We start from the raw sequence: 27,155 nt of genomic DNA on the forward strand, positions 1-27,155 counted from the left end.
ACAAGAAGGGAAGTGGTTTAAGGGATCACAGGATCCTCGGCTTACTGCCTGCCCTTGGGCTCACCCAGACTTACCCTAAGAAATAAAATTGTTAGAGCTGGCTTGATTACTCCCTAGTTTTGTCATTTCACCAAATCTCAGCAGACCCATGGGGAATGCAATTGCCTTCTGGGCTCACACATGCACACGAGCACCCCTGACAGCTGTGAGCAGGCCAGCTATGGCTGATAAACTGTCTCTTTTGTTTAAATTAAACATTCCTTCCCTTTTTACCTAATAGGATTTCAGCCCTTTTGGACCTTCATGTCCTGAATGGATCATCAGTCTGATCAGAGGACCCTTCCCCATCCCCAAATCCCAGCTCTGAGCTTGGGAGGTTGTGATTGACAGGCCTTGCCCAGGGTGTCTGGAACCATAAATCTAACTCCTCACCTGTATTATACACATAAACTGGCCCTTTTATCTATACTCAGGGCACAGTTAGAAAGACAAAACCCAGAAACCTTCTAGGATCTGGGAAAGGATTCCAACACCAGATAATACTTTAATGAGTCAGAAAATAATACAAATTCATAAGCTGCCCTGGAAATCTGCAGAGTAGCTCAGCTGAGAAGAGTAATGCATTGTTTTATGGAAGAAGTGTGATAAGGGAGTAAAAAGATGGAGTGAACTGGGTCATGCATATTTGTTACTTACTGTGCCTATTATCGTTGCTTTTCTGGTCCCCCCCGCCCCGTCCCCACCCTCCCCATCACCATTCCTGACACAACAAACACCAGCATTTCATGGGGGAACAGAATGTGGAAATTTGATCCCAGCTCTTTGGCCACCAGGCGGCTGTTTCACATTAGAGAAATCTCTACCCACCTGAGTTTTTGTCAGGCAGTCGGTTTATCCTCCACACAATGGAGTTGAAGGCATGTTCGTACTTGGCCGTTCCCAGAGTTACTCTCATGACAGGCTCAGAGCCAGAGACACTAGTGGAGCCAAAACTTGCCCCCCGGTTCACTTTGGCTTTCAAAGACTTTTCCCCCAGGACGCTTTCCCTGCGGAAGTTTTTCACCCACTCACTGGGCACCGGGTAGCGAACCATCACATTCTCACAGGGAACCTGAGTGAGAGGGTCGCAGTTGGAGGAGAAGCCGGTGGACATCCGCAACCAGCTCTGCACCTCCACCTCGGCCCCATTGACACTTGCTGCCGTCCTGAGCGTGAAAGGCAAGGTCTTCTCGGCAAATACCGTCCTGAACCGCATTAGCTCAAACCGGCAGGCGTCCAGAGGGTTGAACAGGATAACCCGTGAGCTGTTGAACACATCCTCGTCCACACACCCGTGAAAACGGCACTCGTGCAGCTTGAGCCACTTGGTGGTGGTGGTGGGCATGATGTCTTGCCGGGAGACAATTTCGTTCCCCTTGACGAGGACGTCATTGAGACCCAAGCGGCACTCCGCAAGGCCAGAGAGGAAAGTCAGGATGTGGATCCGTGTCAAGACATGGTGCTGGAGAATCTGGTTGTCTCCTTTACTCACAAGGCCAGAGAATTCATCTCTGACATCCACTGTAATCTCCTCTTCAAGGTAGTTCAGGCCAACTGTGCTCAGGTCCATGGATGACACCGGCAGATCCATGAGATGGTCCTGAACTGCACGGATGAAGCTCAGGAAGTCATCGTAACTAGTGGTACCCAGCTTAATCACCTGCTCCCTCTCCGCTGTGTGGGCCACAGCAGGCTTAGGCTGGTATTTCTTCTTCTCCTTGTAGGTGACGCGGTCTATCCGCAAGCTGTGGATCCTGCCATTCTCATCATAGTTCTGGAGCCGTGGTTCTGAGATCTCATGGCAAGGCTCCAGCTTGAACTCACGGAATGGTTTTTCTAGGCCCTGCTCGTAATACAGCTGCAGGTAACCACTGTCCGTCAGTTTGATGTAGATGGGTCCCCAGTGCCTAGAGGACATGATGTTTTTCTTCTCAGGGATCCTTAGCATCATGGGCCACCCATCCCTGGGCTGGGACGGTGCAGAGCCTGATGGGTGGTCATCTAATTCAATCCAGGCTACGGGGTCATCATCAGAAAGTGTCGCACTACCTAAGTGATCAGGATCCTCAATTTGGAGTTGTTTGAGTTTTTCAACAGCATCTGAGTGTGACTGGTTTTTGCTTGAATCATCAAAACTGATGGCATCCTGGTAGATGACAATGAGGGAATCTCTTTGGCTTTTGCCCGTGGTACCAGAAATGGAACTGTTTTGGGAGCGCCTCTCCTGCTCCTCAAAGAAAGCGATGAACGGGTTGATAGGGGAGGGCTGAATATCCTGTAGAGTCTCATTCAGAAAAGGATTGGTTGCTCTCCACGGTGGAGCCTCAGGCACGGAAGGTGGATGGTTCAAGGAGGAAATGTCCAGCTTCTGAACTTTGGAGAAGTTCATCAACGTGCTCTTGGGACGCTCCCTCTTCTTAAAGGACGCAGTTGAGTTATAAGGTACCTCTGGGATCACAGATGCAATAGGTGGTGTTTTCGGCTTCAGAGGAGAGGTGATTGGTGGCAAAGGGCAGCTGACTTCATTGTCGTCAAAAGTGACCCAGGTGGGGAAACGAGCAGAGGTCATTGGAGTGGCAGGATGGCCGTTCATGGCTGGACTGCTAGCCTGACAGGTGATGGCCTCCATCTCTACCTCTTCATCTTCCTGAAGAGAGGAAGAATTGTCTACAAGGAAAAGGAGAACATGTGAGGGGCTGCTATTCAAGGCCTCTAGAGGTATGGGAATGAGGGGTGACTAGAATTTTATCTGGAATCCAGTGAATTCCAAAGCAGCTCATTACCTGTCTCAAGTGCTTGGTTTTGTAAGTAGCACACCAGTAGGGCCATACGTTAAAAGCAGTAAGAATACAAATGGGTCTGTCAATACAGAAGTCCCACTAGGACCCTGGCAATTTAACTCTTATACATTCTCCCTTTATTTCATAGAAGTTTCTCGAAGAGAGTTGCTACAAACTCTCTAAAAATGGTTTGGCAGTTTGTATTAAGGGTCTTACAAATGTTCATGAACAATGACTTGTAGTTTCCCCCTAAGGAAATAAATCCAAATTGTAAACCAAGTTTTGAGTGAATGTTCAGAAACTCAGGCATACAATGGAATAATACCCCGCCATTAAAATGTTAAATAAATAACATAAATCCATAAAAAAAAGTATGTAGTAAGATGAGAAAATGCTCATGAAATTAATTTCTTCTTTTTTCTCTAAAATACTTCCATCTTGGGGTTTATTTATTTTATGGAAGAAAAAAGATTATTACAAATAAAACTCCACCCGAGCAGGGCCTTCAAGGAAGGAGACACAGGACTTGAGTTTCGATGCAGGAAATATCCAAACCTTTTCAGTAAAGAGCCTGTGTGTCAGCCGGGGTTATGGGCAGGGAAGGGGAACGAAGTCCTTCAAGTCAAGGAGGAGTGGATTCTGATGAAGAAGTGGCACAGGAAACACGTAGGTGCCTGGCATATAGTAAATACTCAGTAAAGGGTTGCTGACTGAGTAAGTGAGAAAAGAAACTTTGCTTTGGAGTAATTCTTCTATTCTGTCTCTGGAGGAATGTGTATGGGGATCTCTGCCACCATTCAACCCAGGGTTTCTACTGCCAGAAATTTGGAATCAAAGAGAAATGGATATGCAAATGGTTAAGTCAAATGGTTGAGTTTTCAGACCATCCTGCTAAACCTTCATGAATATCATATCCAACCACACCAAATCAGCAATGTCACACAGAACTGCACACGTAATGACACATGGGTGGGATGGCTGGCTTGTCATCCATCTTTCAAAGAATATTTATTCAAACAAATAGCAATTACCTCTACTGAAAATCGTCATTCTGAAAATGTAGGCTAAATACATGAGCATGCATGCATACATGCCCACACTTACCCCAGAAATAGAATAAGCAAAAGGTATTTTCTATATGTACAGCACCACAAAAGAACTTCACAGCATTTTAAAATGAAAGATGAGACTCTTCTTCAAATTAATCATTAATCCACTTTTGTAGATGCATAAATGATTTATCTTCTAGAAAATGGAGGGAAGGGGTCAGGAAACAACCTAGATTTGCAATACTTATATTTTATTTATTATTACTACTGCCACCATGACGGCGTGCGTTGTTGTTGTTACTGTAATGAAGACTACAGGGAACAATGTGGCCCGGAGTAAAATATAATCACTTCCTTGGAATGGTAACTAATCCTCCCCAGAGAACTGGGAGAGGGGTGTATCTCAAAATGCATCACTTTCTAATAAGGCAGCTCTACGGAGTTTCTGTAAGCAGTGTTTCCACCCAAACAGTCTGGCACTGACCCATCCCTTGTACCAGGGATCTCCTTTTTGCCTTGGAGCTCATTGCCACTCCCTAGTTTAAAACGTGCCCTGAGTCCTTTTCCTTTGGAGGGTGGCTTTCTGCCAAAGTTGCTTATTCTTGCTGCCAAAGGATTCTCTTCTGTTGGGAATCTTGTCCCCCCGCCCCCCGCCCCAACAGCACTTCTCATCTTCCTCTTCTAAGCCAAAAAAGAAGGGGAAAAAAGGCCTTTGTCTGCTTACAATAAATCTGTTTTTAAAGCAAGTTACTTGAAACCACACCAAGTTCTAGACAGTTTTGAAGCATTAGACTCATAACACAATTTAAGTGCAGTGTCTTTAAATTTGGAGGGAAATTTTCTGAATTTGTTTCTAAAGAGTCTATATTCTCTTTGATAGCCAATAAAAAGTATTGGAAAACTTTGTTACCAAATTACCTCTCCTTAGGCAGTTTCATCTTCCATGATTACAACCTGCTTTAAAAATCCATCCTTTGGGATGGCAGTGGGATATAGGTCAAATTTCTGAAAATGAGAACTTGTTTTTCTACAAAATCATACTTGCACATATAATTACACAAAAGAAATAAAAAAAATCTTAAGACACTTTTATAGATGAAAGGCAACAGTGGTCCATAGTGCACATAGGATATAGTGGTTCATATTTTCATAGAAAAATAAAGCATTTCTTGAGGTGAACCCAAGCATTGCCAAATACTACTTTAAAAAAAAAATCCCCTATTAATATTGAATTCCCTATTTGTGAGCTCTTAATTCTGTTTCTTTTATCACTGAAGGACATCTTCAATTGTTTTTATAAAGGTTAGGTCATATATTTTCTGAGCCTCCTTTCATTAAAGGATGTTCTTTGAGACTTTCACATATAAAAAGCAACTTACCTGTATGGAAAATTTCTGGGGGAAAACATTTGTATCATATGTGATGAAAACTTGATGTCCTTAATACAGAATGACACTGTATCCTTAATAAAAATGACTACAAAAAAAAATAGGATAAGTATAGTCAATTCACTAATGAAGAAATAAAATATCTATTAACTATTTGGAAAAAGGAGCTTAACCTTATAAAACAATAAATATCATTCTCTCTGTGTCAGAGAGACAAAGATTTGAAAAGAATCATCATCATTATTGGTGATACAGGGAAACATACACTCAAATGTCCTAAGTGTTAAAAAAAATCTTTCTGGAAGGCAATTTGAGTATTTGCACAAAAGTCTCAAAAAAACGAAGCCAAGAATTCTACTTATAGGAGTCTATCTAAGGAAAGAACAAGACAGGCATGCAATGATGTATATGGTGGTATGTTTACCATGGTAATGTTTGTATTCATGGAAAAATTGGAAACAACCTAAATGTCCAACAATGGGAGACTGAGTATATCAACTGTTGTCCCCTTAAAACAAAATTCCATGTAACAATCAAGACAATGCTGTTTCTGTATGTTTATTTACATGGAAACTGATCATGATATATATTGTTAAGTGAACAAGAGCCTATGATGTGGAGTCGAACTGCGTGGGTTTCAATTCCATATCTGCAGCTTATTAGCTGTGTGACTTTGGGTGAGCTGTTTAATGTCTCTGTGTCTCACGTTTCACATCTTATGAAACTAGGAAAATTTGAAATCCTAGTGAGACAGGAAAGGGGCAGGGCACAGCCATTCAAGGAATGCTACAGAAATTAACATCAAAATGGTGAAGGATTCAAACCCCAGTAGGCCTTGAGGCTCAGGATGATGAGAGATTTAACTTCTAGTAGATTTTGAGCTTCATTATACGCTCATTGTAATATATTAACATGGTGAATAACACGCCCACAGGCACCATGGAAGTCCCAAGGCTAGCCACAAGAGGTCAAAGAGTGGAAAATGGACAACTTCCTGGGAATCCCAGCCCCTTCCCCTTAGACTGGTCCTTCTACTTATTAGCATATAAAGCCACCAAGCCCATAAAAACTAGCAACACAGCGCCTGTGGCCGCCCCCTTCTCTCTCCCTCTTCGGAGACGGCCTGCATTCTGTCTATGGAATGTGTACCTACTTCTAATCTGAGCACCCAACCCCCACACCTTGTGGCCTTTCTCTTGCCTTTCAATGTATCTCTCTGAATAAATCTGCCTTCACTCAACTGTGGCTCGCTCTTGAATTCTTTCCTGTGCGAAGCCAAGGACCCACACTTGGTGGGGCACGTCCCAGGGGCTCAACCGAGACCTGGGACACAGCCCTTCTCATGCCCCACATCTGTCTTCCTGCATCACTACCTACCACGATTGGGTTGCTGGAAAGATTTAATACAGATGTTAGAACTGTGTTTGGCAAATCAAAGTGTTCAGCAGATGTCCGTGGCTGTAACTACTGCTGTGGCTGCTAGAATGATACATATTCAGGATATAAAGCATGTATGTACTAAGAAGCTTTTTGAAGTGAAAACAAGTGTTTCATGTGGGGCAAGAGGTGCTTTTTAAAATTCTGAATCTGTATTCTCTCCTTTTAAAAAATGCTGTATTGCTTACAAAGAAGTTTTAAAGGTCAAAACATATCTTTATTCCTCCCACTAATTAACCTTAGAGAAAGAAAACCAACAGCTTAGCTGTGGTCTGTGTTGATAAAGCGGCAGCTAGATCTTTCCCAAGAAGCTTGTGACTGGTGTGGCTGGTACTGGAACCAACATGGAGGGGAAAAAAGGCTGGTGAATGTCTCCACTAAGAAATAGGCAAAACTAATTATCCTCAGAACAACATTAACTATCATCGACAATTCCAATTTATTGACTCATTAGAATAAAACCAAAAATCCAGCATTATTTTAATTACCATCTCTTCCACTTGCTACCTCCAAACTGCTTGCAGTATTATGAGCTGGGCTGCTGCCAAACAAAAGCCATGCATGGAGATTAGTTTCTCTTCCTACATCACAAGAGAATTCCCTGTACCTAAGAGCTTCCTTTGCACCTTTACTGATGCAAACTGAAGAGAAATGGTGGATTCTGCTAATGTGAGACTGCGACCTATTTTAAGTTCCCCAAAGATTAAATTAAATGATTACAATGGTATTCAAAGCCACCAAACTGATGAAAAAGTTAGCACTATGGGGGGAAAAGAGTCACATCTTCTATGATATTGTGAATAAGGAAGATACTCTGCCATTTTCCTCCCCCCTTTGTTAACCTAATTTGTTAATGCAACGAAAAATGCAAAGAACTTACTGAGAGCTCTTTGTCAGAATTTATTAGCAGTGGCAAGAACAAAATATCCTTGCGTTATTGCAGCTTTCTCATTAGTCACTGTTATATAAATGCATATATTTAAAACTGTATTACTGCCTTGGATGCATGGTAGGCATTTCTCAGCCTTGAAGGGATTTTAGAAATACTAAAACATGACCCCTTCATTTTGAGACAGGAGGGAAGGGGGCAGGGCACAGCCACTCAAGGAATGACAGCAATTTAACACCAAAATGGTGGAAGATTCAACTTCCAGTTGGCCTTGAGGATTAAGTTGGTGGGAGGTTTGACTTCTAGTAGAACTTGAGCTTCATTATATGCTCATTGTAACAGCATGATAACATGCCCGCAGGTGCCATGACAGTCCCAAGGCTAACCACAAAAGGCCAAAGAATGGGTGGTGGCCCAATTCCTGGGAATCCTAATCCCTTCCCCAGGGTAGTTGGAATGGTCCCACCAGTAGGCATGTAAAGCTACCAAGCCCATAAAAACACACCACCACACCTAGCCGTCCTTTCTCACTCCCTCCCCCTCGGAGACAGCCTGCCCTCTGTCTATGGAGTGTGTACCTACTTTTACTTTAACCTGAGCACCCAATTCCCACACCTCTTTCCTTGCCTTTCTCTTGCCGTACACTCTATGCAGTATGTATCTTTCTAAATAAATCTACCTTTACTCAACTGTGGCTCGCACTTGAATTCTTTCCTGTGCGAAGCCAAGGACCCCCACCTGGTGGGGCAGGTCCCAGGGGCCGCACCAAGACCACGAAGACAGGGCCCTCCTCATGCCCCACATCCATTTTCCTGCATCAATTTTGCCGAGGAGACTGAGTCTCAATGAGTTTAGGTCAACTGCCCAAGAGGAAATTAAAAATCAAGCCCTACTTTTAATATTCATTAACTTTTTTTTAATACCTTTATTGTGGTATGGTACAGTAAGCGACATGTATTTTAGATGTCCAATTTGATGAATTTTGATAGTTGTATACACCCATGAAAACACCATCATGATCAAGACAGCTAACATTTCCATCCGTCCCCAAGAAGTGCAATTTTTGAATTCCCAGTGTATCCCTTCCCACCTCCTTTATCCCCTGGTAACCATAAGTTTGTTCTCTATGTTTCAACTCTTTTATTTTCTAAATGCTTGTTCATTAAGTTAAAATCTTGTTAATTTACCTTTGAGACTGGCAAGAGTTATCTTGACAAAGAACTTTTTTTTTTTAGGAGTGTTGTTCAGTGGGAGAAAAGTTAACTAAACAAGAATTGACATTTATACAGGGAAGCTTTGGGGCATCAAGGCATGTATCTCCTCATCTGTGAATGTGTATGGGTGAGAGAAAGGAGTTAGTCATCTGAATCTTATCGAGGGAGCTTCTAACTTGGATAAAATAATCTCAGACCTACTCAGCTATCATAATACACTGATAAAAAGGAGAGCTGCAGGGTCTGAGTCTGTTTATCTGTCCTTAGCTTTGTCCTGAAGAGGGGATGCTCTGATGCTGGTCAGAGATATCCCCAAAGTGATGAAGCCAATTCATCAAACTACCACTTACCACTACTTGACAGAATCCCTATCAAGGACATCTTTACACCACGTTCTGGTTTTTCTTTGCCAAGATGATCTAAGAAGCAGTGCTGAGTACCTTCCTCAAATGACTGGTCCAGCTCACCCTGCCAACTCCCTCCCTGCTTTTCAAGATGGGCTGACCCAACACATTTCATCACCTTTTTTGCTTAGAAAAGTAAGCATCAGACTTTAAGTTTGATGAATGGCCTGGGAACATCTCCAACATCTTGTGTATTCCTAATCAATCTGCTCTCTCTGGCTCTAAACCTTTGCCTGTGTTTTACCACTGCCCACTTCTCCAGGCCTTCTTCAATACTCAGCCTTTGGATCCTTGCTTCTGGTATCCTCCTCCAACAACTAAATTTCCACTCAACTGGCTTACTAGTTCCCTGACTTAATTTGCTTTTCTGATATAAGCTTCTTATATTGTCTTAGATGAAGGCTCTATTCTCTAACTCTCACCTGGGCAGAGATCCCACTGTATAATACCTTACTGTTGTCTGATGGGGCCAACTTCATTTCCCCAGCAGAGGTCATAGGCAGGGGACAGAGCTAGATTCCAATATCTATGGTAAACTGAAAAATGAGCATTCCATTTTGTAAATTAATCTCTTAACATTTTATATATTAGGGCATCTCAGAGATTTAATACCTGCTGACCTAACCTGACCTGTGTTTATTTATTTATTATTGCCATAGCAAAAAGCCCTCCCATCCTCCACTATTTTCCAAGCCCACCAAAGAAGAATGAACAAAGAGGAGTTTCTAGGCCCTGAGCCCTTTTGGATGGACTGTGAAGCTCTCTGCTTAATGGACCATCAAACTCTTCTATGATGTGACAACATAGTGGTTCAGGAGTTTAAAACACAAGGAGTAACATCCAGATGTCACTGTCAGAGAAAATGTATGGTAGGGCAAGGGAAAAAAGGGCCTCCATCTTGACTCTGATTTGAGCATAGCTTTTATGCCCAGGAAATGGACTGCCTGAAGGGGCATTGAGCAAGCTCCCCAAACAGTAGCAGGTCTACAGTTCCCATGCCCTTAACTGTGACCAGGACAAGTCACTCTGATCAGGACTGCCTTTCCCACTGCCACAGTGGGAGTCTCATCTGTGTATGCCCCAACGTCCGCACTCACTATTCACCTGGTCACCGTGTAGGATACACCTCAGCAACAACCCAGGATGCTTGTAAGCTCCAAGGAACCACTGGACCCCTAAGGGGTGGGGAACAGTCAAGGCTGTGGACTTCAGTGAAGGAATAGGGTACATCTTAAAGTAGGATTAGAAGAGACTCATTTCTGCTGTTACCTTTGGTCAGAGATCTCAGTTTCTAAGCTCCTCATCACTCTTGGGTGAGCAGGTTAAATCAGGTTTCGGGTTTTGTAAGATGATCCCTAAATCCTGGAACTCCTGAGGAAAGTAAAGACACACTTCACTACATTTACTATCTCAACTGCAGCAGTTAGAAACAGAGAAAGGGTCAGATTTATGAAGGATTAGGGAGCAGCCATGGATAAGGTTTGGACTATCCTACTGGTTATGTTGGTGAGTAATAGAAAGCAGCTATGTCTCAGAGAGGATGTCAAAGTGGTCAAATGAAATTAACCTAGAGATTTCAGCTTCACCAATGGCTGTCATCTCCCTCTCTGCCCCCTTCAATACATGGGTCTAATTTTTACCTGGTACTAATGTCCAACCAATCAGTAGATGCCCCAGTAGAGGCAGGGGCTCACCATCCTCTTCATGTATAATTCTGCTAGGTCTGCCTTCCATTGCATGGGTCATGGAGCGCCTGCACTATGGGCATGGACCCCTGCCTACTTATTCTGGGGGTGGAGCCTGAGAGTGTTATCAGTCTCACCTGCTTAGAAGTGTCTAACCTGATGAGCTGGTACACTTTAAGCACACACAGCAATGCCTTCTTTCCCTTCACAGTCCTGAAACAGTTATAGAGTAGAGCCATTCTACTGTAGACCAGATTCAAAGTCTGATCATTTTGAACTTTAGTGATGAGAAGTGCTATTTCTCCAAATTTGGTTCTGTAAATGTGGTCAGAGGGCAGAGAAACAGAGCTGGGGACTCTCATGAATTACTACATGTGCTTGTGTACAAGTGTATTTACTGGGAATGAGAACAGGCATTCTGAATGAGTCTGTATCAAGCCTATCTTCCATTTGCTAATCTGCTAGACCGTAACACAGCTTTCAGGAGAAAGTCAAAAGGTTTGCTGGGGATACAGGGTACAATCAGCTGGGCTAAGACCACTCATAGAAGGTTAGGAGCAATTCCTGCAAACTGAAAGTATTTGTACAAATGACGACCACCCAAAGCTCCTTGCTCTGTATGTGGATTTTCCAGCAATGACAACAACAAAAATAACCAAACAGCTCCTGTATGCAGCAAGCCACTTCTTTGCAATTGAATTTGGAGTTGGTAATTTGATTTCATTTCAGTACTTGTCTAGCTCCCTTTTAGTTACCAAGATCAAAGGAGACATTCTTACAGACTGACGGTAGGTGCAATTTATAAACTGTAAACATACCAAGTTAAAATAATTTATCAGAAAAATAGCAAACAGCTAGTTTCTAGCATGACAATAGATTTAGTCTAGCAGGTGGCAATCTATCTGTATTCCTGAACCTGTCCAATTTTTCAGAAGACCTCATAAGGTAGGTAATCTGCAGGCAAACGCAGAGTGAAAAGCTATTGTGGATGATTCATACATTCAGTACTTTTCCTGACTTGCTACAGCACCCTCGCCATCCAGCATACATATACCAGTGTCTCCTGGGACACAAGGCCCATAAAGGGAGATGTAGCTTGAAAGTGGCTTGTACTAACACTGGATTGAGTTCCTGGCCCCATGTCTTCACCACCTGTTTTATGCCACTGCAGGCAGTAGAGGGTAAGGCTTGGGCTTGGGGTCTGGAGTCAGACTGACCTGGCCTTGCCATTAGAAAACTGTGCCTGTGACCTTGGGCACAGTACTTAGCCACCACTAAACCTCAGCGTTTATCAGCTCTTCAGGGGAATAATAACAGTACGTACTTCATAAGATTGCTGTGAAGGTACGTGAGATCATTAATGCACACTGGGTTTAACTGGCCCACAGCTCAAGAAACATTAACTACCACAACAAAAAAAATATATATTATTATTTCAGAATTCTTAAGGAAGCAAAAAAGAGGAGAGGGAAAGAAGTGGGGAGGGAAAAATGCCTTTGAAGTTTTATTATTATTATTATCAAGGGAAAGGGGGATGGAGAAAGCAAGAAGAATGTTTGTCTCAAGTTATAATTCCGTGAATCTAAATCTTCCCATAATTATAGCAAAGGCTTGGGAATTAGAAGAGACGTGAGAGTCTGTATTCACAAAGCCACTGTGATTAGCATAAGGGAAATGTTAGGTCATGAGCACACTTTGGTCGAGACAGAACACCCAACTTTCTATTATCCCTCTGGTACTAAAGAACTGCCTTTGTAACTGTTGAGCAGGTCTAAGATGGTTTAGCATTCCAGAAAAGCAGTCCCCATAGCAGAGGAGTACACCCAAGGAGGTATACAAGGTGATCCACTGTGGTGTGGGACGAAAATGTCAGAACTTCTATTTTTGTTCTATTTAAACCCAGCCTTTAAACATTGCTAATTTGTGTTTATATGTTAAAAAAATTTACTAAAATATCTAGTATGTTTGTAATTTATGGGTACATTTACAATATAGTATACTTATAAATAAACTAATATTAAAGGCTCATGATCAAACCTTCAGAGAAACATGACCAAACATTTGGAAAAGACCAGTTTAGTGTACTAGGCATATTCCAAATGTGTAGCAGGGGTTCACACGTACACAAAGATATCTCCTCTTCCCTGTCCTCTGTAATAGTGGGCTATTATAACCAGAAAAAAATGGTCTTCGTTGTCAGTCCAAGGGGAAGGTATTTTGGCAAACAAGAAGGATCTATTATTCCCTTAAACTCTCCTATTATTTGGGCAATAACTGAATCTTAACTGCTCCAGCTCCCTGGTGGCCATGCTAACAACTTGTTTCAGGCTTTCCCTGTTGCCTGGAATCTACCTAAACGTGATGTCACCACCACAAACTTGGCTCTCTAGTAAGTTTTAAAACCAGTCTTCCAATTCTGCAAAAATTATAAAACCGACCTACACAAATAACTGTTGGAGTTGCTGCTGGGGCCAAGGGTTATGTGACTTCACTATCAGAACACAGGTCTTTTGATGTTACTTTCTTGGCTATAACCTTGGTGCCCAATAAATACATAGCAGTGAAAGGAAGAGGGGCTGTCTGAGATCTTGACTCACACCAGGGTCATCGTGAGCTTTATAGCAAGTGTCTTTTAAATTAAATGTTTAAAATCTCCTATTGTTCAAACAACAGGTTGAGACTGTTACTTTTGCTATCAATAAAGTCTTAGAGCAACAGTCAACCTGTTGTTCAGAGGGGAAGCAGAAAGTCAATATAGTGAAGAATATAGAGGGAAGGAATAGTGCATTACCTGTCCTGTATCCTTCCCCTGCTACTGTGGGTAAGAACTTCACAACTGAATTTTCCTCTTCTCATTTCAGGTCTTCCCGGAATGTCAGCCCACCCAGGATGCGTATTCCAGGCAAAGTCAGATTTGTGTTGGAAATCTTGAAAGGACTAACTCAAGCATAGGAAAATGGTGGGAGCTGTGTTAACTCAGACGGAGGCTCCCTGAAGAGCGTGCACACAGGTCCTTGCTGACTTGAGCCTTAAGGCTGCCAAGGTTCCTGCCCATCTGTGGGAGATAGCAAAAATGGCCAGATTCTCCAGATTCTTCCTTTTTCTATCCATGTTCTTGGGCAGTCCCCTCCCGCACTGACTCTGAGCAAGAGCGTGTGATTTGCTTTAGTCAAGATCAAATATACTGCAAGCAGAAACTTGAAAAGTGCTGTGTGCTGGGGCTTGCCCTCTTTTGCTGTACTTGGAACCCCAGGACCATCATGCAAATGAGCCCGGCGGGGTGGGGATGAGTGATCACATGAAGCAGAAGTAAGATACCCTAGCCAACCAGGCAACTGACAGCAGCAGACCCGTGAGTGAGCCCCTAAGGAGATCAGCTCAGCCAGCATAGACAAGGACTTGCTCAAGCTTGCCCAGACTGCTGATTTGCAGGATCTTGAGCTAATAAACAAATGGTTGTTTTGGGGGACCACTAATTTTCAGGCTGGTTTGTAACACAATAGAAGCTGATACATCAACTTCCTGAAGCTGGAGTTTTCAGCTTTCGCTCTGATTCTGTAAACAATTATACCCTTAAAATAAATTCCTTTTGCTTAAAGTTAGTATTCTGTTGCCTGCAATCAAGCTCCTCCGCTGTCAGGCAGGAGATAAATGAAAAGATCTTTGTAGGAACCATGGGCACATGCAAATTCCCAGAACCTTCCAAACTTGTCTGGTTTTTGAGCAAAAATATTTCCATTTCAGTGCTCCTCTCTATTCTCCCTTGCTCTTTCCACAAGGAAATAGAACAGTATTCTTCTTGCTTAAAAAATACAAGGCACAAACTTCAAATCCTGTAAGTTTGGAGGGAAGGAGCTTTAAGACTCTTATCCCAAGAGGTATCATCTTTGGCCTGGGTCACCCTGGCATCAACAGGTGGGAAGTGGATAGGCCCTGACTGCATTGTCACGTGGTCAAGAGGATGCACTCTGGCTCCAGGCTGGTTCTTATCCCGGCTACTCCACCTACAGCTCTGTGACTTGAGGCAAGTTACTTTACAAATGCATGAGACCTCAGTTCCCTCAACTATAAAATGGAGATAATAATGGTATTTACCTCCTAAGTTGTGGTGAGGACTGAGTTAATGTATTTCAAGTTTACATAGCAAACATTATACAAGTATTTAGTAGTATTATCACAATTAATCCTTAGAATCCAGGTACCCTTCAGGAAAGATTTTGGAAAGAAACATTTGGCATTGTGGGAGCTTTGATACAGCCATGGAACAGAAGGTTTTATTTCTAGCCCTTGCTTTGCCACAAACTCCCTGTGGTCTTGGGCACATTTCTCAATGCCATTTCCCCACTTAACATGGGGTAACCAACATCCCTGTTCTAGTCTGGAAGCACATATGAAATAATACATGTGAACATGCTTCTAAACAGTCAAACACGCTCAGCCACTGTTTGTTAAGTCCTAGGATTATTTTTCAGATAGTGAGGTAGTTTTAGATTCCAAGTGAGTCCTACAATTTCTCACGCTGTGTGAGTGGGTCCTTGGTGGGCAGTTACTATATTTTAAAGATATAAGACCATAAAAATGCAGAATGCAGTCTTGGAATAAAGACTTAGTTACAGAGATATTAAACCAAAATTTGTGTATCGAGAGGCTTGCTTGCACATCAGATCAAAGAGGCCATGGCCTTTTCAAAAGTCTCCCAGAGACCGTTCAGTGTTTCTGAAAAAGGAAATGAAATCAAATAACCAGAGAACAGGAGAAAGTAGAAAGGCAAGAACACTTTCATATGTTTACACATCCTGAACTGACAGATGTCCCTAAATTGACTCACCCCCCCGACTGTCCCTGGGACCGGGCTTGAGTGTTCTCTGCTTCAGCAGGGGGACAACTCAAGGTTTAAGGCCTGCTCAATCTAATGCACTCACGTGTGGATTCATTTTAAAGCACATCTGTTTCATAAATGTTCCAGTCACCATGTTCTAAGATAAATATCGGTTTGTTTCTATAATATAAAGAAGATGAAACTTTTTGATAATTTTAAGGAAGAAGTTGTATTTTAGAAAATTTGGATGATGCAGAAACACATACAGACGATTAAAAGCACCTGAATCTTGCTGCCACCTGAGATGATCAATGCCACCATCACGGTGTGTTTCTTTCAAGCTGTCTCACTCTGCACATGCACATTCATGAACACACACCTCTCTGCAAAGTAGGCATTTTTCTGCATATGCAGTTTTAGAGCCTAGGTTTTTTGGCTTAATATTCTTAGATGAGAATTTTCATGGGACAACATTCAAAACAAGCCATGGGGAAGACAGGAAGTGCCAGTAGTTGTTGGCAGGATCTGACCGAGCTGTTAGTATGAGTATTATGTTTGCTAAAAGAGTTTGGAATGCAGAGTATGCAATATATTAACTCCAGTGCATGTATGCAATGTCTGGCCAGCTCAGTGGGGACGTGCAGGAGATGTGAAAAGTAATAAGACAGTGTGATACTGGACAAAAGATGACCATTGCTGATGATCTGTTTCATGAAGTACATTTGACTCCTGTTGACATTTAAGTCAGGGATTTCATTAGACAGAGATGAGGTAATGGCATCAGGACTTCTATTTTCAAATCTAAAGCTTTTTGCCCGGCTGTGACACACTGAAATATTGACAAACATGCTGCCTTCTATTCTGTAAAAACAATAACCTTTGTGTCCTCACTGAGGACATTTCCTGGGGGTCAGATTGAATCTCCTCTGCAGCTGGACACACAGCAGATTGATACGTGTGGTCACTTGTTGCCTCTTCTTCTTTGCATATATGAGAGAAGGAGAAGTCCAGTGAAAGACATAAAACCAGAGTCATCTGCCCACCTCCAAGCCAGAAGCTCAGTTACACCAGGGGGTGGGGTGCACAAACAACATAAACCACAGAGGTTTGCTTCCTCAAAGACTTTTTAAGAGCATGCACCATACAGCACAGGAATTTCTACCCTATCTTCAAGAGCAGACTGTGGCAAATACACCAGCAGCATGAGTTTGATAAGGGTTGTGAGCAAATAAAGACTATATAGTCCCAAAAATATGTAAAGAGGAAGAATGCAACTACTCTAGATCCTTAAGATTTCTGATTAAGATTAAGAGGGGTGGTGGAGGCCGGGGGGATGGATACAAAATATCTATAGAATGAGCGCAAAATTGAGCCAGGGAAACAGATCTTCATGGTGTTAGCTTTTCTTCGAAGTACTTGATCTGGGATTGGATTCTCTAACCCCCCAGAGCACTTGGTTACTTCTGGGGTGTGTCTGGAGCACCCTGCCGGCTTCAGGAACAGACTTCAGGTTTCAGGGCAGGAGAGGTGCCAGAAGGAGAGAGGGATAGTTACCCACCATGGCCGCCACCTCCCTCCGAGACAGCAGCAGCGGCAAAACTGACGCTCACCAGTCACGTGTCACATGCCAGGTGCTCTGCCCAGGGCTGGACCCACCGTCTCCTTTGATCCTGGAGGCTCCTACATGAGGTAGTTCCTCCTGTTACCCATATTTCATCCATGGGGACCCTGAGGCATAGAGATTATGTGGTTCGACCAACATCACAGACAAGTAAGTGGTGGCACGAGGGCCTGAACCCCGGAGGGCCGAGGCCACAACCCTCAGCTTGACCCCAGCTCTGGGCCTGCAGCTCGACCCTTTAGGACACTCTTTAGGACCCTCTTTAGGACCCTCTCATCTAGAGCAAGTTACCCAATTTCTAAATCTCAGTTTCCTCAGTTATAAAAAGGATAACAACAATCTGGTCTATCTACCACGAAACAGTTGTGAGGACCAAACGAATCATGTGAGTGCCATTTGTCAAATACAGCATGCTCTACAATTTAAATTATTTTCACTATTTCTGATGAAAGGAAGAGAAAGAGGGCACTTATTTCTTCATTTTGAGGGTTTTTTTTTGCATAGTATAAAAGTTTTCATTTTAATAATCAACATAAGGCAATGAAAATAATTGATATTCACTAGTAGCTACATTAGGTATTGAGAAAAAGCAGAAAACACTTGAGAAAATTGAGAAAAAATGTATCAGGAAACTGTGATTAGAAAGAAACAAAACAAAACAGTGATTATTTTGACAGGACAGAGACTTGGGCTGGCTCCTTGGGGGACTGTAGCTCTGGTGACAAAGTGGCTGTAACTGCTGGCAGGCAGGTGACACTTCCCTTTCTGGAAATGGAAATGAACTCTCACGGATTTGTAAGTCTCCAGATAAGGACTTCCTGCTCCACAAAAACAAAGCATAGCAGCTGGAAATCACAGCCTATCTCTGGTCTCTGTTCCACACCCTCGAGCTGCCATTCTTGGTCTGGTCTAGGGGAGGCTTCTTCAGCTCCAGGCTTCTAAATAAACCCTCACTGTTTCAGAGACAACAGTGCTAGCATTAAAAGCCAAGGTTAGAAAGAGTTACCTCCTGGCAAAGACACCCTGGACTCAGGCAGGCCTGATCTGTGGGAAGTCATTAAAGTCCTAAGCAGGCCTGAAGCCCCTGATCTAAACCCCTGTCCCAGCACACATGGGCATGAGCTCTTTGTGTTTTTTTCCCAGAAACAGCCAGTAAGTTCCTAGAGAAGAGACGCTACAATAAAAAGCCTTTTGAACTGAATTGCACTGGAGGACCTCACCTAGGAACCCAAAGTTGGGACAGAAGGAAAAAATGGACATCTTCTGAAATTCAATGATTAAAGGGTCCACAGAGAAGAGTTCAGTCATCCCCCATTAAATGGTCTGTAAATGTGCTGCCCTCAGAGCTTTAGGAAATGCCCAAATCCAATCAAAGGTGACTTGGATATAATTTCAGAAAGACTTGCTAGGAATGGGTCTAAAGTCTACTACTCATAATCTAATTACATAGAAGTTTAAAAGCTTTTTTTTTAAAACATGTAATCCATGTTCACTGAAGAAAATTGAGAAAATACAGAAAAATGAGAGAAGTAATAAAAAGCACCCAAAGTCCCACCTTTACCACCAAAATATGAGGCATCTGGGCCGTTACGACAGCTGATGAAGGAGAGACTGAAAATAATGGCTCAAAGTGTTCAGAAGTTAACTGTCATGTGATACTAAACCATGCATGGTACCAGGATTTGGTGGTTATATATATATATATTTCTGTCCTCTTAGGCAACAGTTCTGTACCTCGCAAGACTGTTATGGAAGTGTGAATGAAAAATACTGCAAGCCGTATCAGTAAACAAAGAATGCTGTGACCATCAGGTCATCAGTCATCTCAGGATGCAAATAAGCAGGCAGCCTGGCCCCTGCAGGGGTGCCCTCTGAGGGACATGAAAGCACAGGACACTGGCCCTAGATTGCAAGGTGCATGTCAAAGGAATGATTCCAATGAGCCCAGACCTTTGTGCCTTCCCATACACAGAAGAGTGCTAAATTCTTTAACTTGAGATGTCTGGTTTTCTTTAGTTAACAGTGATCTTTTAATGTTCTGACTACCTGGCCTTTGTTGTAAAAACTCCTATATATCCTGGCTCCTCCTGTACCTCTTCGGCGCGGTCCCTCAGACCTATCTGACAGGCTGTCATCTTGGGCTCAAAGGGGTTCGAGTCCTCAGAAATGTCCGCAGAATAAAACATAACTCTCAACTTTTAGGCTGCGCATTTATTTCTGTTGACAGAAGCTATCCACACATGCACAGAATGGTGTTGTGCAAGAATATACTGTAAGACCATCTCAATAAATGAAAAAATAATCTGGTAAAATTTAGCACCCACTGGTGATTAAAAACTTTCAGCACACTAGGAATGGAAGATAATTTCTCCATCTGATAAAGGGTATATATACATATTTTTTTTTTAAAAAGCTCAGCTGGAGCAATTAGGCATCCACATGGAAAAAAATGACCTTAACCTCTTCCTCTCTCTATATACATATAAAAATTAACCTGAGAAGGATCATAGATGTATATGAAAGCCAAAACTATAACACTTCTAGAAGAAAACATAGAAAAATATCTTTCTGACCTTGGGGTAGTTAATATTTTCTTAAGACACAAAAAGAACTACCATGAAAGAAAAAAATACAATAAATTACATTTCATCAATGTATTTATCAAGACATCACTTAAAAAGTGAAAAGGAAAGCTAGTGATAAAAGACTTGTATGCAGAATATATAAAGAATTCCCACAAATCCATTAATAAAAAGATATATAACCCAATAAAAAAAAAACCAGGCCCTTCATAAAAGCCACGTGAATGACTATGCAGCACATGAAAAGGTGCTCAACATCATTAGACACCAGGGAAATGTAGTTTACGCCACAATGAGATGCTATATACACCCCCACCAGAATGGCTAAGGATTAGAAATTGTGACAATATCAGGTGTTACAGAACACAGAACAACTAGAACACTCATATATTGCTAATAAGAGTATAAAATGATAAAATCACTTTGAAAAATGGCTTGGCAGCCTCTAATAAATTTAAACATTCACCTACCTTATGACCCAGCAAGTTTACGCCTATGTTTGTGCACAAGAGAAATGAAAAATATGTCCACACATAGACCTCTTCAAGAATGTTCATAGCAGCTTTATTCCTAATAGTTAAAAACTGGAAACACCCCCAAAGATCCATCAATAGGAGAATGGGGAAGCAAATTGTGTCATATTCATATAATAAAACACTACTATAGTGATAAACATAAGTGAACTATGGGACATGTAGCAAGATAATGAATCTTTAAGCCGCTATCTGAATCTCAAAAGTCACTATCACATCATCGCTCACCTAGGTCTCATTCATGCATTTAATCTCTATAAAGAAGATACTATTATCCCTCGGTTTTAATAATGAAAAAGATTCATAGAAGAAAAATAATATCCAAGATTATATTAATTCATTCAATACGTACTGGCATATACTGTTTGCCGACAGGCAGTGTAGCAGGTGCTGAAGATAGAATGTTAGCAACACTAGACCCAGGGCTTCCTCTACACAGTACTGCCAGGTAATGTGATGGGCTTGACATTTAAACAAACAATGAGTAAGACACTGTCACTATCTTTAAGAAGTTCAGAGTCTGGCAGAAGAAACAGGCAGATAAATAACTAATTGCAGTGCTGTAAAAGCAATTACAAACCAACACAGAGTGCCATTACAGGTATATATAAAGTGCTGTGTGACCCCAGAAAGGGAAATGACAGATAATTCTGCAGAGCTGATTGAAGCCAAACTGGCAAACATTTGAGTTGGGAACTTAACAGTAGACAGAATGCCTTCAGGCTCTGAGAAGAGGGGAAGGAGTTCAAGATTTGGAGCTAAATACACCTGGTTGGGATGCCATTTGTGACATACGAATACCCAACAACCTGAAGGGTGTTTGTAAGAACTGGAAATAAATACCTGTAAAGATGTAAGCACATGCAGAAGAAACTCAATTCACAGGAGCTTTTAGTTTTTGAACAAATAACTGGTGATGTTCATCTTGTCAGCATACATCTCCTACTTGAAATTTGTGTCAAGTCCATAAAGTCTCACCTCTCAATACAAGAATATGATTCACTTTCTGAGTCTAAAAACCTTAGGACTAGCTCTTAAACCCATGGGATTTGTTGGCTTTTGACCTTCCTCTTCCTTTGAACATGACCCGAGCCCCAACATATACCATGAGACTGTGGGTTAAGTAGAGTTGACTGTTTCAGTTTGAGTGGCTTAGGTTTTAGAAGCCAGGCCCCAAGGACATTTGGACCAGTGGGAGCAGCAGCCACTCTGCTGTGTGCCTCTTTGCACAAAACCACTCAGAACACGCACTTACTCAGCTGCCTCCGCTGTGCCTAGCTGACAGCGATGCTCACTTTAATCTGCATCAGATCCCCCTATCAGCCTACAAATTTCCGGAACAGGGGCTAGCAGTAAGTACTAAGTTAATCTGAGAGAGGCAGCTCTGTAAGGGAGGACCAAAGCGGCAGAACTTCCCCCGTATACACAGGCCCTTCCTGTAGCGCCTGCATCCAAGGTTCTCACGTAGATACTGAAATAGGCCCAGTATCCCTCCTGACGGCACAGCAGGTCGGTGCTGCTGCGTGTTAAGGCGCTTACGAAACAGGAGCTCAGAAGTTATTCGCAAGGCTGCCCGGCTCTTTATTGACATTTCCAGGCAAAGTTGAATAATTACAGTGAGAGTGACCAGGGTGCTGACCTCTCCTAACCACCTGGGTTTATGTGTGCACAGTTGACTGACAAACGGACGCAGAAGGGTATTTACAAGATTTAATCATCAGAGCAAACACTGCAAACAGCTCTCCAAGGAGCACGGCACACGGAGGGAGAGCTGGCTCGCCACAGGTAGGCTGGGGGTGAGGCCGCGAAAATTATTTAAGTTCTCGAAGCCTCAGGTTCCTCACCGACAACATGGGGACATGATGCTCTGCAGCATGTTGTGAGAGTGAAAGAATGTAGGAAGTGCCTGGCATAGTGTCTGCAGGTAATGGGGACCTAGTAAATGGTTATTTCTGTTGTCATAATTGAAGTAAGGCAGGGCCACCTCTAGTTTGCAGGGAGTCAAGGAAAAGATACATGCTAAGAGTTGACTGTTGATTGTTTTGTTGGGTAGAGGCCATGTTAAAGGGCTTTTAGCCTGTGTACATGGAGAGGAGTTCAGTGAAGGGTGTGTATGACACAGAGAGAGAGATAATGAGGAAATGGGAGAATCTATACTGGGTGAGTGGAGGATATCAGAAGAGAAGCAGAGAAAAGCTTCCTGAATAAACGCACACATCTTGTTACTAGACTACAAGCTATTTGAAGGCAAGGCCCATGCTTTATTCTATTGTATTGTAGCCCTGTTTCTAGTCACTATTATATGTTCCATCAGAGTCTACCGAAACGCCTGGCCCCAGTAGGCACTCAGGAAACATTTCCTGGACCAGCCCTGCACTCTAACTTGCGGGTGTGGCTGTGACTAAACACAGGAAAGGGAAACAGCAGTGGTGGCGGTGGACACTTGTCAAGCAGTGGCTCTGATAAGCAGAAGTGCCCTTTGTCCCAGCGGTCGAGTCACTACACCACCACACTGACCCGCTGCGACAGGTTCCCTTCACAACAGCAATGACACGAGGTCAATCCCCCAGCAAAGCAATAAAGCCCGAATGGAGGCTCCAAATCTTAACGCAGGAAAGGTCTGCCCACTTTGTCACCCTCTACCCTAGTGAGCAGATCAGGTGCATGAGATATTCCCCTGTTCCACCCTGGACTGTGTGTTCTACACAAGCTGCTTCCATTAATCCTCATGACAACCCTTTGGGAGGTAACAGTCATAGTTCACAGGTGAAGAAAAAGAAGTTCAGAGAGGTTAAGTAATTTGCCTAAGGCCAAATATCCACCAGCTTTCAAAACCAATGCCTTTTCATATACTTGAAGTACAACACACATACAGAAAGGCACACATAAGTAGAGCTCCGTAAATTTTTGCAAACTGAGCACGTTCACGTAACCAGCACCCAGATCAAGAAACAAGTCCCCTGCACCCATTTCTCATCCCTCCCCGCCCCACCCCCAATGGTAGCCACTATTCTGACTTCTCCCATCTCTAGGAGCTTTACCCAGAACACTCTAGCCCACAGTAATCTCTTCTCCCATTGAATCCTTGGGTTTTTCTTCTGCGTACCACCCATCTGGAATTTCCCAATACTATCCTGTAGCGTCAACTATTTATTGTTTCAAATATCTTGTCTTTCTAATTATTATTATAAACTCCTTGAGGCCAGGGTTTTACATTTCTTTACCGTCCCCTAGCGCATCTAGTATGGAGCAATTACTCTATAATATATGTACCCAATAGTTATTTTCTGCTTTCTGTCTATCTGACACTGTTTTAAACACTTTCCCTGGTCTCATTTAATCTTCCCAACAACCCGAGGAGGTAGGCACTGCTATTATCTTCCTTTTACAGATGACAAAGCTGAGTCACAAAGAAGTAACTTGCCCAAGTCAGGGAAGGATGGAGTACGGTTCAAACTGTTACTCCAGGGCATGCATGGATTGGAGACCTTTCATTCTTCTGTTCTTTTTATAAATATTTTATTAAAGTATAAAACACACGTAGAAAAAAACCCACATAAACCACACAATTAAAGTCCAACGAGTTTTCACGAAGTGAAGATACCTAGGTAACTCATGGCTAGATCAAGAGACAACGTGGCCAGCAGCCCAGAAGACCCCTTCACGCCCCATTCCAGTCACTAACTACCCTCCCCTCGGGGTGCTCACTATCCTGCCTCCTAATACTATGCACTAGATTACCTGTTTTTAAACTTTACATAAATGAATCATACAGTATGCCCTCTTTATATTCATGAGATTCATTCATTTTGCTGCATGTGGTATATTAATTTGTATTTCTGTGTTGTACTCAGGTGTGTGAATGTGACATAATTTATCCACACTCGTGTTGATGGACAGTTGACAGATCCCAGATTTGGTAACTATAGCTACTGCTTCTGTGAACATTCTTATACATGGCTTTTGGTACACGTCTGCATGTATTTTTCTTGGGTGCATATCCAGGCATGGACTTGTTCTGTCACTGAGTATGCAAAAGTGACTATACCAGTTTACACTCTCATCTGCAGTATTTGAGAATTCTGGTTGCTCAGCATCCTTGCCACTTGATATTGTCTGTTGTTTTCATTTTAGCTATGCTGGTGGGTGTGCAGTGGCATCATACTGTGGCTTTAACTGAGCTTTCACTGATGACTAATGAAGTTGTTTATCTTTTCTTATGTTTATTGGTCATTTGGACATCCTCTTTTGTGAAGCACCTTTTCAAGTCTTCTGCCCACTGAGTAGTCTGCTGTTTTGTAGAAGTTGATTTGTCCAAGTTCTTTATATGTTCTGGATATGAGTCCTTTGTCAGATGTATCTATTGTAAATATCTTCTTTCACACTGTGGCTTATCTTTAACTCTCTTAATAGTACATATTGATTAGCAAAGGGTCATAATATTAATATAGTCTAATTCATCAGGGGTTTTTTTCCTTTATAGTTAATACTTTTGGGATCTTAAGATGCGTTTTTTAGGGACTGTCTCATTAGAGACTCAATGCTGGGACTGTCAGTTAAGGTTCCCTGCCTTCTGGTAGCCACATGAGCTAAGCTTAGCCCCTGTAAAGCTCTTGCCCTGGAATTTGACTCTTTTTCTAAAATAAAATTGAAAATGATTATCATTCACTCATCACTTTGGTAGCACTGGAAGAAACCATCTGCAAGTCTTTGCCAGAGAACCAAATGCCATTCTAGCTCCTGTCCTTTCTGCTTCTGGCTTTTCAGCTTGATTTCTCAGCTTTCCCCTCAATATCATGAGCACACCCTCCTCTCCAACCCCCATACCCTTCCAAGAAACTTCCCTTTTTTATTTCTAGTTAGCTAGAGTCTGTTTCTGTTGCTTGCAACCAAAAAATCCTATTGATTCCTTCCTTCACTTTCTCTATGTTGACATTCTCTCTCTATTTTTACATATGGCACTAAGCACAGAAATACAGCTTGATCAGTCACACTGTACAAACAAGAAATGTCACCTTCTTGAAACTCAGTCCTTATCCTTTCATGATTTCAGTATAATTTCTAAGAACAATGAGCTTCCTGATATCCCAGAGCTGGCTCTGCCTTGACACTCATCACATTAGGACAAATGATGGCATTTTCAACTCATTGGCTTTTAGAGAAATGAAGATGGGGAAATCTAGCTAAAACTGGACTTTTTCCAATAAAGCAGATAATAAAAAGATACAATAGGGCATGAACCCCTTAACAAATTATCAAGCAAAGACAGCTCTGCAGCTGTGCCTAAACACGATAATTGCTATATTTTTTAGGTGGCAGCTATAATAACAAGCACTGATAATTTAAATGGAAGAGCAAACAATGCTTTGGGTGGAATATTGTTCAAATAAGGAGCACTTCTAAAAATCAAATTTATCCTGAAAAGCCAATCCACAGAAACACTGGCTGCTATGCCTGGAATCATCTCAATGATCCCTCTCTTAGACCCTTCACATTTCACAAAATATGAGCAGAGGCCAACATTAACAAGAAAGATTTTTTAAAAAGAAACAGAAGTTATGCACCTCCAAATGAATCTAAGATAGGGAGGCACATACATATCACATGGATGCAAAGATAACATGAGGCACTCTGGATTACATCTTTGGGAAGTGTTTTCAGAACCTGCGGCATTGTCTTCAGCATGGCCTGAGTGGTGGCAAATCTTTATCCCTTGACGTTGGCTGGGTTTGATTTTTTTCAAAACAGTCAAAACTCACTTAGAGTCAAAGCTGCTGAGTAAATTTGTGTAAATGTATTCCTTTTTTTTTTTTTAAGAGACAATAAAACATAGCAGTTAAGAGTACTGACTTTTAGAGAAATCTAGATTCTAACTGACACTTGCTGCTGTATGATCTTGAACACAAGACAGCCTATTTGAGCCTCAGTTTTCTTATGCCTAAGAAGAGACTAACGAGCAACAAGAATTTACTCTATAGCACAGGGATAAATAGTCAATATTTTGTAATAACTAAATGGAGTAGAATGTATAAAAATATTGAATCACTATGTTGTACACCTGAAACTAATATTGCAAATTGACTATACACCAATTTAAAAAAAAAAAAAAGGGATTGGCAGTCTATCTGATGGGTGTAGCTTGTAAATGAGATAATATTATCTGAAACTATTACATCTTTAGCTTTCATTATTATGACTAAGGAAGGAAAATGACTTTTGTCTGTGGAATGTAAATTGGGTCTGAAAGGACTTCCCAAACAGAAGTTTATGAGCTTTATGCATTAGCATAGTCATTTGTGAGTGTCAAGACTTGAGCTGTTCCTGGATGTACGCAATCCAGCTCAAAACCAGAAATCATTGTTAAAAAGATGGTGAGCACACAAAACACAAACACAGAGTCCATGTACTAAAGCTGCATCACAGATGTGTTTCTTGGTGTCCGGCAAGGGCTAGCCACTCATGCTCTAATTTGGGGTTCCTTCCTAGCAATTCATGGGAGGTGAAGGAAGCCATGAGGACAGGGTGACTTTTGGTGCAGGGAAAAATGAAAGAACTGGTGGAGGGAACAGACAATTCCCAAGGGACAACCAGATTCACCCAGAGACATGTTTTACCCATAGATACACTGAGGGACTTACTGCGGGAGGATTAGGGACAGAAAGGCTGCTTTAATAGGCAAAAACCAGAATTTCAAAATTCAGAAGGGCTAGTTTCT

The 27,155-nt window shown here is 42.1% G+C and overlaps 1 protein-coding gene and 1 long non-coding RNA gene across 5 annotated transcripts in view; one reads left to right on the forward strand and one right to left on the reverse strand.

Annotated features, from left to right (window-relative positions):
- Positions 1–19,524, forward strand: part of LOC116153589 (uncharacterized) — a 52,671-nt gene extending 33,147 nt beyond the window's left edge. Inside the window, exons 3-4 of the long non-coding RNA XR_004137452.2 lie at positions 13,747–16,029; positions 18,469–19,524. This is a non-coding gene — a long non-coding RNA (uncharacterized LOC116153589). The remainder of the gene's footprint in view (positions 1–13,746; positions 16,030–18,468) is intronic.
- STON2 (stonin 2) overlaps positions 1–27,155 on the reverse strand; it is a 139,791-nt gene that overhangs the window by 13,471 nt on the left and 99,165 nt on the right. For all 4 annotated transcript variants that reach the window (XM_010976393.3, XM_031454138.2, XM_064486167.1 and 1 more), the window contains one exon: positions 868–2,706. In XM_010976393.3, coding sequence (XP_010974695.2) covers positions 868–2,706 — 1,839 coding nt within the window. The remainder of the gene's footprint in view (positions 1–867; positions 2,707–27,155) is intronic.

This window comes from Camelus dromedarius, chromosome 5 (assembly GCF_036321535.1).
Source record: "Camelus dromedarius isolate mCamDro1 chromosome 5, mCamDro1.pat, whole genome shotgun sequence".
In the NCBI taxonomy this organism is placed as follows: domain Eukaryota; kingdom Metazoa; phylum Chordata; class Mammalia; order Artiodactyla; family Camelidae; genus Camelus; species Camelus dromedarius.